The following is a 13,677-nucleotide window of genomic DNA, read 5'->3' as shown; positions in this document are numbered from 1 at the left end:
CTTTGCTAAAGGACCGTTCAGCATATTGCAAGTTTTTTAATTATTATATAGAAAGATAAAGGAACATAGAAGTGGTACCTAGCAATCTTTAATTATTAAGCTGCCTAGGCTTAATAACACTGCAAATATTAATATTGAAACAATCTGTTCATGAAAAGAGTTGTCCTTAAACGTTATTTTGTGTTAGTGACTAACTGTATTGGTTTAAAAAGCGATGGGTTAGGTTTTCAAGAAACATTATACCCTTACTCGTAGGTAATACTATAGTAAGCAGAATCATTTAAAGTTTTCCTTCGTTGGCAAAAGTGGGTATCAAACTACACTTAAAAAAAGAAAGAAAAAAAAAAAAGAAAAAGGAAAAATTTGGAGTTTGTGAGTCAATCTGAATACAGTTCGGCAGTTCGATGTAACTTTAAAATTCTTCCCCCTTTAAATTTCAAAAATGTGAACTTTAAAGACTTATCTTTATCTCGAAATTACTGGAATACCCACTTTTGTTAACAAACTGTACATATCAAGTACTAAAATTTGCTTTCTATGTTAATATTTTAATTTATTATGATATTTGATAATGAAATATTAACCTTGAACTCAGTTTAAGCCCCTGTTTTTACTAATTTGGTCGTATATTTTCGATTATTTCTTGACATCATCATCAGTATATAGCTTAAGGATTTCTTTAGTTTGGTTCGTTGACTCACAAAATGATCAATTTTTTACCTTAGGAAAATAAAAGCATTATTACACATCAACATCAAAAGGAGCCGCGGTGGCTCAAGGTAAAGCGTACGCTTCTGGTGCATGGGGTCCTTGGTTGGATCCCAGCTAGCGCCAAATTGGCTTTATGGTGGACAAACACCGTGTGCGTGGGTTTTCTTAAGTTTCTCCCGTTTCCTTCCACTTTTTACCTTCATTTCTTATCATCACCTAGCCGGCATAAGCGTGGGTTGTAAAACTTAGATTGCATTTCATTGTTTAAACAACAAAAGACACATCTGTGAATTTGTCACTTCAGTGAACCAGTTGAAGGGTTGATGATTTAACATTTTGTAGTCTACGAACAAATGAAAAATTTCTTTAACAGTCACATACCGATGATGATGAGAAGGAGTCGTCGAAATGTGTGCAACTAAATTAACACAACAGATGCTTAAGAGGATCTAAGGTTTATATTCCGTCATTCAACATGCGTCCTATCAGGACATTTAGTGATACTTAATGCAGTGGTTCCCAACCTTTTTTGACTGACGACACACTTGACTGAAATCACACGATATCGTGACAAATTTACTTCGTTTTTTATTAAGTGATGATATAATAGCAATGTAAGACTCAAGTGTCTATGTGGAGGAGCGGTGGCTCAGTGGTAGAGTGTTCACCTCCGGTGCCTGGGGTCCCTGGTTCGATCCCAGCTCGCACCGTGTGGACTTTGTGGTGGATAAACACAGTGCTCGTGGGTTTTCTCGGGGCTCTCCCGTTTCCTCCCACTTTCTTCATTCCACCATTTCTGTCATCATCACCGTCTCCTTTAGCCTAACCGGCATAACCGTGGGACGTAAAACTAAAGATTTCGTGTGATTTCAAGTGTCTATGTAGTACTGAGTGTTGTTAGTACAGCTGGAGGCGTTGGCTGAGATAATCGGTTCCAAAATTGATTTCAACTATACTAATGAAAGGAAGAAACAGTTGATTTTTTATTTGTTTTAAATACCAAATCCTCTATATGTGCGAATTCTAATGCAAAGAGCGAAAAAGTGACCAACTGAACCGCGACTCGAATTCGGGACCTCCGTGATACCATGTTGATGCTGGAGTTCCTACGTTCGATTCTCGGTGCTGTTGGTTGCGTTTTGGATTAAAAGATCCAATATATTTCAATCAAAACTTTTTTTTTTACGCCTTATATCTGGAGAACTACATTTAATATCCCAAAACCCAAACTATCACTTAACTCAATATGATGTGCTTATTCCGTAGAAAAGACGAAAACTCGATTTAGGGACCGTTTAAAAATTTTGTGGGCCCTTATCCAAAAAACTAATTATTGGCCTAGATCGCAATCTTTCGATGCATTTCTTTTATTCGCACCTATAGTGGATTTTCTGTGTAAAAATAAATAAATAATAATAATAAAAAATTGGTCGTTTCCTCCTTTCATTAGTCTATATGAAATCATAACCGTCATAATGGACACAGGGTTGTCCAATCACGGCAGGAATCCGTGGTACAACCCACGAGATACGAAATGAGAGCACCGTCCTCGAGAGTGGGTGTCTGTCCTGGGAAGCGGACTGGTTACGTAGTGCTTAACGCATTGGCACGGTATTTTGGAGGTTCCGAGTTCGAGTATCGGTCCAGTCGGTCACTTTTTTTTCACTCTTTGCGTTTGATTTTAACTAATTAATTAATTTAAATTCTAATTTTTGCGGTACACCCTATGGCAAGCTGCAAACGACTGGTTGGAAACCACTGCTTTAATGGCTAATAAAATAGATAGTGCTTCATGTGAAATGCTATTGATGCTGATTTCTCATTAGTGGCCAGGTCCATATAATATCAGCCGATCGAGAGGATAGTGAGGATGAATTTGTGGCAGCAGCGAGTCCACCGAAAGTCGACATGCACCCGAATACAGAAGTCCTGGATGTAAGTATCACCTATACAGAATTATGTCAACTGAATTTCTTGAGTATTATTAGCGAAGAAAAAATACGCGTATCAGAGGATACGTTTCTTTGAGCTGAGCAAAATGATAATCCTCATGCGTAGTTTTTTTGTAAACCCAGAAATTAATGTACAATAACCACGTCACATTTCAGGATGAAACTGGTACTAAAGTCTACCCTCATCAAGGTTATTATTATTATTATTATTATTATTATTATTATTATTATTATTATTATTATTATTATTATTATTATTATACTACAAGACCAAGATGACAGTACAGAGTATAGCTAATGGGATATAGCCGAAAATTAACTACTTTATTTTAACAGTAATATTTTCCAGAGATGACATCAAGCTCAAGAAAAATGACATATTTCGTCCACCTAAATTCGTGAAGACTTCGTGATAGTTTCAGCGTCTTTTTTGTAAGTAAATATGAGTCTTTTTACAAGGAGACTTACTGAAGTGTAACTCACAGATTTGAATGAAATTTTACATACTTGTAGAACATCGAAAAATAATCGGCATCTACTTTATTTCTGCAGTGGTGTGGACTTTAAGAGTAGAAACCACCCTTTGAGCGTTAGGGGTGGTTTCCAAGCATGGACGGAAAACAATCATTTAATGTAGTAGATAACATACTGCCAGGAGGGTTTTAGGACAGCTGATTGAGAATGTGACGTCAAAATTACAGAACTCAAAATGGCGGATCCAATGGTGATTATAATTACAAAAATTCTGCTGGTTTGAAATGCTCTGCAATTAGCCAAGAACAATCATAGTTGATAGGGGTTACTGCGAAAAGGTTGCAGATCGATTTGAAACTCCTTTCTGTATTTTTTTTTTATTTTTATTTTTATTTATTTATTTATTTTGTTAACGGGACGCTTGATTAAAGTGAGGCCTCTCACCTCTTATCTAGTCACTCATTTTGAGTTTTGTTATTTTGATTCTGAATCAGCCCCGTCCCCTGGCAGTATGTTTTCTTCCACATTAAATTACTATATTCTGTCTATGCTTGCAGACAACCCCTAACGTTCAAAGGGTGATTTCTACCCTTAAATCCGCACCATTACAGAAATAATTAATAATAATAATAATAATAATAATACGTGTCAGTTATTTTTCGATGTTCTACAAGTATGTAAAGTTTCATTCAAATCGGTGAGTGACACTTCTCTAAGTCTCCTTGTTAGATCTTCTGTTTTGCTGTTATCTTCTTAAAGTTGAACATCTAAAATTTTATCATAATTATATAATTTTTCTGTCATATTTTATATTTATGTACTCAATTTTTCGAGGATAGTAGCAGAAAAGATAAAAGAGAATTATACGTACAAAAGCTGAATCCCGATGTTGTCAACTGGAGTTTAGGTGGACAAAATATCAGTTCAAATATTGGTCGGAATAGAATTTAACGCGAATAAAATTAACCAGAAGTTGAAAATTTGCATGTATACATAATGTAATAACAATACACGATGACTTTCTTGAACTGTACTCGATTTTGATTTAATGTGGGATTTTTTTTTCTTTCTTTGAAGCCTTAAAATCGGGTCTAGGTCAAAACTCCCACACTCAAGAAATGTCAAAACGTCCACTCAATTGGTCATAACTCCTATACAGACGGACAAACCTCCCAAATGCACAAACGGTCATAACTCCCACAGCCAAAACCCCCACACTCAAGAAATATCAATACGCCCACAGAATCGGTCATAACTCCCACACAAATGGACAAAACACCCACACAGCAACGGTCACAATCCCCACACAAATGGACAAAACTCCCACACGCAGAAATTGTCACAACCGCCAAACAAATGGACAAAACTCCCACACAATCGGACAAACCTCCCACACTTTGAAATGATCATGGTTGTATGTCTTGTAAGTTTCACGCGCTGAAATAATTTAGAAAAGTCAAAAAAAAAAAACGCTTATGATCCAAAGTGGAGAAGGTGATAAGTGGGTAAATTCCCTTGTACTTCTTTTCATTATTTTCAGCGTGTGAAACTTACAAGACGTGCAACCATGATCATTTCAAAGCGTGGGAGGTTTGTCCGATTGTGTGGGAGTTTTGTCCATTTGTTTGGCGGTTGTGACAATTTCTGCGTGTGGGAGTTTTGTCCATTTAAGTGGGGATTGTGACCGTTACTATGTGTGGGAGTTTTGTCCATTTGTGTGGGAGTTATGACCGATTGTGTGGGCGTTTTGACATTTTCTGAGTGTGGAAGTTTTGGCTGTGGGAGTTATGACCGTTCGTGGATTTGGGAGATTTGTCCATTTGTGTGGGGGTTATGATCGTTTGTGTGGGCGTTTTGACATTTTTTGAGTGTGGAAGTTTTGACCTGCTCCCTTAAAATCAACTCCATTGCTGTGGGTTGAAATCAGTTAAAAATAAGGAGTGAATTCATCTGATCTTAAGTGACGTCTTTCGACAGTGAATTTCGTAAAATTTATCCGATTTTGTGACGTGGCTTTTTGATGAAGAGTTTCATCTGTCACTTACAGGGTACAGTTATGTCCAAAATGATTGTCGCATATCTATAACTGTCTTGTGGGAATATAAATTTGATAATTTTGCAGGGTACTTTTAATACTGATACTATGGGATAATCGGGAAATATTTGTGGTAAATTTCATAGGAAAAGAATTATAAATACAAAAATTAGAATGAGTAAAACAAAATGTTGCTAAATAAACAGGAAAGATTTTTTCGTTATATTGTTCTTAATTACTGCTCTTTTGACACGAAATTTACCACATACATGTCGTTGCCGATTATATACATAGCTACTAATGTTGTAAAAATATTGGGCTAAATCTTTATCAAATTATATTCCTACAGCAACATATTTGTAGACATGCGACATGAACTGTACATTCGCGAAGTGTCCCCTCGGAATTCGTGTAGAATTGGTTCAAATGCAAAGTTCTTCTTGGCCCAATGTGTATTGTACTAATTTTAGCGGCCCATACCGGTAATTTGCACATTTATGGGCCTTCATATATCCGGAGTTCAATCATACACTACTATAATTCTCGGACACAAAATTACTTTTAGTTTATTTAGATGTAAGTGGACATGAATGTAGGCATATGCAAAGCAAGTTGGATCAAGTACTGCTTCTGTGACACATGTTACCCATCCCGGCCGCCATCTTGCATCCACCATATTGGATTCAACTTTCGGTTTTTCAAGTGGAAATACGTGCAAGTGATACATCAAATTCATGTACAATGTTACAAAGTTCACGTTTACACAGCTCCGTACAACTATTAGGCCTACGCATTAAATGAGACAGCAACATGGTTAGTAATATTGTAACAGCACAAACTATTTGTAGCCTTGTAAAAGTCTAGTGTTGTCAGATCTGGAGATTAAAACACTAAAAGAAGAACTGAACTAGTATCAAACATGTTACTTTTAATAAAACTATTGTTCATTGTGAATAGAATATTCAACGGAACTTTTATTATACTATATAAAAGTAATAATTTGTGATTTCATATGTGAAAATAAGAAAGTAGCATATTCTTATGAGTTATAACCTGTAGATGAGTAAAAAGTAGTCCATAAGTAGCGTGTCGCCTAATTTTAAATTTTGGTAGCGAGGGCAGTTGAAAAACCGTCCAATCCGCTACTTGTAACCCAATCTGGCAACACTGATTCGAGGTGTTCTAGGTTTCCTCGCATAATAATGGGCACGTTCCCTGTGTATTTTGTGTGCCCTTAAAATTCCGTTCGAATAGCCAGCTAAACTAAAATTGTTGCTTACTCGTTTCACATAAAGCGCCTTACTAATGTAGAGCTCAAACGGCTGGTGCGATTGGAAAAAGAAAGTCTACCGTTTTAGATTGAAAACAACCTATGCCAGCAGTTTTTGTTTCTGTTGATTTTTCATGTCTTGACTCATAACGGAGTGACGGCCTCAAACTTTCGATACACCCGGTATAATATAGGGCCTTAAGTTTATCGGAAACTCGAGAAAGCTAGTTTCAAAAGGGAGAATTAAGTACAGGGCTAGCATAAATGATTCATTCTTTTTGAAAAAGCTATATTTTCAAAAGTATTACACGTACGCACATGGAAGGTATACGAAAAGAACCACAAACCAAACACCCTCTACAAATGTTCAGTATGTGCCACTTTGGTGACACGACACACATCCAGACGATACTCGAGCTCATTCCATACATTCTGTAGCATATTCCTGTCAATTGTCTGCACTGCAGCACTGATGCGTTATTTGAGCTCGACTAAGGATTGCCGTAATGGGGGTACGTAAATAAGGTCCTTAACGTACCCCCACAGAAAGAAGTCGCAGGGTGTTAAATCAGGAGATCTGGGAGGCCAGGTGCTTTTCCCTCTACGCAAGCAACCAGTGTCCTTGAATTGCCTATACAACCGCAAAATGCTTTGTTTACATGGCGGTTCTTTTCAATACTCTCTTCTGAAAGCGCGTTAAACACCTATAACAGACGAACACCTGGCACATTCAAGCACACACAAACTTTTTTCTTGCCTTCCCTGCATTTTCGACAGGTACTAACTAGGGATGGGCAAAACCGGTTTTTATAAAAACCGAAAACCGGTTTCTATAAAAACCGAAGCCCGAAAAACCGACATTTCGGTTTTCTCCAAAACCGGTTCGGTTTTCACAAAAACTGGTTTCGGTGAAAACTTTTCGAAAACACATAAAACTATTTCTGTGGAAATGAATTCGGTTTCCGGAGAACAACGAAATACCATTCCGGTCAGAAATAGAACAAATTTTGAAAAGAAAAAAAAACGGAATCGGTTTTGAAGAAAACCGAAACCGGATCAGGTGAAAAACCGAACCGGTTTCGGTGAAAAACCGAAAAACCGGTTTTTGTACCGACCACTAGTACTAACCTTGTACTGCCACACTCAATCGGAAAGATAATGGACTCTTACTGCCACACAGTACAAACATGGTGCGTTTGTGGTTCTTTTCATATATCTTTCATCAGTGTATGTGTAATACTTTTGAAAATATAGCCTTATCGAAATGAATGAATAGAGACACGATTTTGTGGTAAATAAAGATTCATAATTTCGTTATAAAAAATATGCGTAAAGTGGGATAAAATCATTGAATAAAAATTCAATATAAGAATACTACTTTCCTTGACAGCTACAGTTAGTTACCTTTTATTTCACCTTAATTTCCACTCATCAATCATGACATGAGGTCATTCATGACTATATTAAACAATATTTGAGTTTTTAAAAATAACACTGACCATCCTCATTGAATAAAAGTATCATTTAAACAAAAAACCACGCGCAGAGAGAATATTAATAGAAAAAAAAAAAAAAAACTTTAGTGTTCACAGTTTACTTATTCAAATAACAGGTAAGCATTGCTTCAAGGTTTTCTGGTGTTAAATTTGTTCTTTTCTCGGTAACACAAAACAACAACTTCTTTTTGTGATTTTCGCTTTCATTCTGCTTCACACACGAATCGCGTTGCTTCCAGGCTAGTCTAATATTACAAAATGTACACAACTACTTTTTTACGTGCATCAAAAACGTAGTAACCATGGTCTTTAAATTCTTGTGCTCTATCGAGACATGTGATTTTCAGCAATGTACCGGTTGCTTTACCGTTCAGAAATACACGACGCAAATCTGGGACCACACTCGTTGCAGCCAAGAAAACAAACTGAGGGAGGGCTTGCGCCAGACATCCGACAGTCCCATATTTCATTGTGGTAGACAAATGAACTAGTAGCGTTTACTCATGGTCAAGTATGTATAAGGGATAAATAATGGTAATGAAGAAATCGTAAAATTATTGAAAAATTGTCACTTACTCGTAAATTTCGTGGAATATCGAGACTTGTTGCAAATTTCGCTAATTCTACAGAATTTCGCGTTTAATCGCGAGCGTTATACGGCCTAACAAATAGTGAAAACACATATATTTTAAATACACATTTTCATACAAAACAGATACATTTCGCGTTTCTGCGTGTCACCAAAAAATCGTGTCTCTATGAATGAATCATTTATGCTAACTCTGTATGTGTATTATATTTTGTCAGTGACTGTACAAGGATCCTAGGGAATTAAAGTGAACAGTAGTAGCAGACTTCCCAGTTACAGAGTATATTTCGGATGTTGGCTTACATTTTAAGAAATTTCTCTTAGCGTGCCCGAAAATATACAAGTTGTTAATAATTTGAAAACGAGCACTATATATAGTGTAATTGTTTCGATGTTCCTGACATCTTCCTCAGCAGATCTGGGCAACTCATTTGAAATTCATCTCACCTCTTAGAGTTTTATCTTCAGCTATTTCATGAGCACAGTAAACAATGAGGTTAAAAAAAAAAATCTCGTTAATAATGTGAATTCCTTGCATTAGAATCCCCACTTCAAAGTGTTATTGTTGTGAAGAATTTATGCAGGAAATTTAATAAGACTTACGTAATTTTTTGCCAGTTTGTATATTTGTAACAAAATTTCTACAAAGTAGCAGAAAATTACATTTCTCCATAAATTATCTGAGTGGAAGGAAGTTACATTATCATTTAAAATTTTTTTTCACCTTATTGTTTACCGTGGACACACAATGGTGCAAGAAAAATTGCGAGAAGTGAGATGGGTTGTGCTTGAGTTGCTTGGAGATACTAAGAAAGATGTGAGAAAACAGCTAAAGAGTACAGTTAATAGTGTATTAAATATTTGACGCAGTAAAAAAAAAAGTTTACAAATTATTATAAATATCGTTCAGTTTATAACCTTAAATAAAATACATGTCCATCTGTGATACGTGGAAGGCAAGGTTCATCAAAATTTAAAGTAGTATGACTAAAACAGTGTGTAGACGCGTCTGTTCATGGTAGACTGGTCACTGAGTTTGGAGATCGAAATTTTAAAGGTTCGAAACGAAACCAATCGCAGGTATGTTACAAAAGCGCTTTTTGTGTGTGTGTGTGTGTGTCAGGAAACAAATTGAACTGTGCCTCCCCCATAACACACTTCTAGCTACAGGCCTCCTGGATATCACAACTAAGCCCAAGAATGGGTTCCAACTGGAACCAAACCCAGCTCAGCTGACACATGGGTAGAAATAGCCGATAGACTTAAGCAATGTCTGGCCATTTTGAGCTCCGGCGCTAGAACAACGTCAAATGTGAGACCGGGGTTTACATATTCGGAAACTGTCGTGCCTTCTCCCGTTATCCACATACTCACAATGCTCGAGGAACCCGTCGGTCACCAGAGATACACGCCTCCATAAGTAAATAATCCGTGCTTCTGGGCCCGTTCTCGTCACTTCTTGTGAGGATCCTGCTGGATCTCTGTGATTTCATGGGTAATGTGCGGCATAGAATTATGCAGCAGTCAGGAAATGAGGATAGACCAGATCTCCACTGGAAGATTCTCCAGTGGCGCACGATGACCCGAGAAGTGACTACAACACTAGTGAAACAGTCGATCGGGTTTTCGACTCCCGTTCGAGCACACCTCACTTCGTGACATCGAAACCAACGTATTCGTGACCTTACAGATTATACCGATTCTCTACATACCCATATCAGTCTTGGTGCTCACCAGTCAAGAAATTAGAGAGTCAAAAATGCATTGGATGGAGATACTCTTTCTGGCTATTAGAACCCATAATAAAATGTTGGTATCTGAGAGTAGTAGTAGCTAATTTTGGACTTGTTAATCCAGCTTGGTTGACTAAGATATTGGTCTTTTGATTTGTTGCATTATCTTAAGAAATTATCACGCAGCTTGATAAACTTTCTTGAAGCAGAGAAGATTACCCTAGGTCATGAAGAATGATAAGTAAGGTAACTTGTAAAGAGCTTTTCATCCAATTACATTTATACTATAACGAGGTCCATTATTATAAATATTTGTCTTACTACCTGGTAATCAACTTACAAATAAATCTGTCTGAATACCCATTTGTCAGCATAGTAATACACACGCATTCTAGCACCACACTGGAAAGAATACATGTATTTAGTTTATAATTCTAAAATTATTTTAACCGTGCATACACCAAGAGGTTACTCTTAACACCGCACACCAAAGGAGGGTTTAAAAAATGTTCAGCGAATAAATCCTTATTTTCTGTCCCAGAAAATGTAATATTCTTCTTTGTTTTGTACTAAGTATAAACTAAGACAACTGAAGATACAAAACAAAGAATATTACATTTTCTGGGACAGAAAATAATGATTTATCCGCTGAACATTTTTTAAACCCTCCTTTGGTGTACGATGGTACTCGTAAGCCCTTGGTGTATGTAGAGTTTACACTTTTTTTTTTTTTTTTTTTAATGATCACTCTGAAAGCAGGATTTTTTTTTTTAAATAACAAAACCTGAGTTATGACATGATACTAAAGAAATATCCATAAAAATTCTTATCCCAATAAAAGTATGGACAATTTTTAATCTACCTAAGTGTACGTAGGGTTAAACTGTAAAATACATTAAAAATTACTTTCAGGTAAACCATGTTTTAATACTCAAATTAATTATATAGGCGCATGAGAGGATAATTCAGATTAGCAAAAAATTGGTTACTTACCAATAAATCCTCCCGTGGGGAAACTAAACACTGTCCACGCGTATCGGAACAACAGGTTACTTCCGTCTTCAGTGGTCAGGTAACAAGGAGAAAAAAGGTTTGGAAAAAGAAACACGTACTACAGAATGGGTAAATACAGGGTGTCCAATATACAATGCAACCTGGAGTTTGGGATAGTAGAACTTTTGAACCTGAAGTGATAATGGTTATACCAAAATAAAGCCTTGTTCATGCATATATTTTTAAACTAGGAAGCAACGATTGAAGTACACTAGGAACCACACAGTGTCGCCAGATGTAACCGAATGTTTTTTTTTTTTTTTTTTTTTTTTTTTTTTTTTTTTTTTTTTTTTTGCAAAACACGTAAATTGACTCATAACTTAATACGTATGAATGTTCTGTCATTAATTTTCAGTTTGTTTAGTTGGAGTAGCTTGGAAAGCATGGAGCAGAAAAATAGAATTTTTCAATTCCATCGATAACTAATCAAATGAGGCCTCTGTAAGGGGAAACTAGGGAAATCGTAATTTTCATAAATTAACACTGAATTGCAACCCTGCTGATGTTTCAGTGCATCAGAAGGTGTGTTAAGGATCTGTCTACACTATGCAATTCCTGAAAATATTGAAAAACAAACTTTGAAATTATCATGATAAAATTTTTACTTACATGCACCCGGCAACACTGCTATTCATTTCTATGGGGCTATTTAAAGCAAGAGGTATACAAGAACAATTCTCGAACTATTCAAGACCTGGAAACGAACATTCGCAGTGCCATTGAGAAGATTAACACTTCTAATCTTCCTAAAGTTGCTGCCAATCTGGTGAAACGTGTAAACCAGTGTTTGAATCAAAACAGGGGACATTTCCAGCATCCGCTGTAGAGCTGGTAACTCATTTCTTATAGTAGCAGTGTTGAGAAAAGTAATGATTTTAAAATTGATAGTGTGCTCTGCTCGTGGTATTTTAACGTCCTTCATCTATTCTGTGGTATGTTTACCTTTTTTCTCACCCATTTTTGTCCGTGTTACCTTAAAAATGAAGACGGAACTAGCTTGTTGTTCCGATACGTGTGGAGAGTGTTTAATCTCCCCACGGAAGGATTTATTGGTACGTAACCAATTTTTTGCTAATCTGAATTATCCTCTCATGCGCCTATATATTAATTGAGTAATAAAACATGGTTTTTAGGAACACCTAGGAAAGACAATATTAAGATGGATTTCGCAGAAATAGGAATACAAAGTAGAAACTGGAACCAGTTGGTTAAGGATAGAAGTCAGTGGAGAGCCTTTCTGAACGCGGCATTCAACCTCCAGGTTCCATAGGCCGTAGAGTGAGTTAGTTTAATAAAACGTGGTTTACCTGAAAGTAATTTTTAATGTATCTTACAGTTCAAACCTACGTACACCTTGGTGGATTAAAAATTGTCCATACTTTTATTGGGATAAGAATTTTTACGGATGTTTCTTTAGTATCATGCCATAACTTAGGTTTTGTGTCAAAAAGACCTGCTGGTTTCAGAGTGATCATATTAAAAGTGGAAACCTTACATACACCAAGTGCTTGTAGTTTTATTATTATTATTTTTTAAAAGAAAGAAAGCATAAAGTACTTAAAGAAAAGCACACACAATACACAATGTAGAATTTACCCTTGCACCGTCCATTCATGTGTTCGTGTGAACAAGTAAATTCCTAACTTAGATAGGATTCGTTTTGAAAACGGGATTTGAACGAAAAAAAAGATGATAAAAGAAGCAAAACTCGAAACTCAGAGGAAAACTTACTTAAATCCGTCCCACGTGTATAATTTCACAAGGGGCAGGATATAACTGGATCATAATTCTGAATGTGTTTTCGGGATATAGAGGTCGTGTTAGCAGCCCTAAAGCCAGGTAACATTGGAAATATCATAGAGGAAATAGAAAGATGAAGTCTCCGTGAGAATTTACGTTCCTGAAATTACATACACATGAGATAGATTCAAACATGTTTTCCTTTGAATTTTATCTTCAGTTCTAGTTTCTTTTTCTCCTCTATTTTTTTCTTTTTTCAAAATCTCTAGATAATCTCCTCTAGGGGATTGTTGTTAGTAGAATGATATGTAAGGATAGCTCGTTATTAGACTAATGAAATAAAAATAATACATGAAGTTCTTTGTTAATGCAGCAGAATTCGTGCCATCAACAAGTCTATTAGATAGATCTTAATGATATTCTTTAAAAACCCAGATATTCATACCTTTAAGTATGTTTGCAGCTGTTCATGTTCTTATTAGAAACTTTACAAAGTTCTTCCTGTAACCTTACGCCCATCTCTCTCGTTTCCGGTGTGCGTGATTGCAATTTTAAACCCTGTTAACGGAAGTAATGGTTCAGATTTCACTTTCATTAGGATACTCCGTTCTGCATAATGTTGGT

The 13,677-nt window shown here is 36.2% G+C and overlaps 1 protein-coding gene across 4 annotated transcripts in view; it reads left to right on the top strand.

Annotated features, from left to right (window-relative positions):
* LOC145673772 (DDB1- and CUL4-associated factor 11-like) overlaps positions 1 to 13,677 on the top strand; it is a 91,780-nt gene that overhangs the window by 25,095 nt on the left and 53,008 nt on the right. For 3 of the 4 annotated variants that reach the window (XM_081743526.1, XM_081743528.1, XM_081743527.1), the window contains exon 2: positions 2,538 to 2,646. In XM_081743526.1, the coding sequence (XP_081599652.1) occupies positions 2,538 to 2,646 (109 nt within the window). The remainder of the gene's footprint in view (positions 1 to 2,537; positions 2,647 to 13,677) is intronic. The other variant, XM_081743529.1, reaches the window with a different exon arrangement.

Source organism: Thermobia domestica, chromosome 17 (assembly GCF_964235325.1).
Source record: "Thermobia domestica chromosome 17, izTheDome1.hap1.1, whole genome shotgun sequence".
Lineage (NCBI taxonomy): Eukaryota > Metazoa > Arthropoda > Insecta > Zygentoma > Lepismatidae > Thermobia > Thermobia domestica.
The sequence above is the reverse complement of the archived record's forward strand: the minus strand, read 5'-3'. Positions and strand labels throughout refer to the sequence as shown.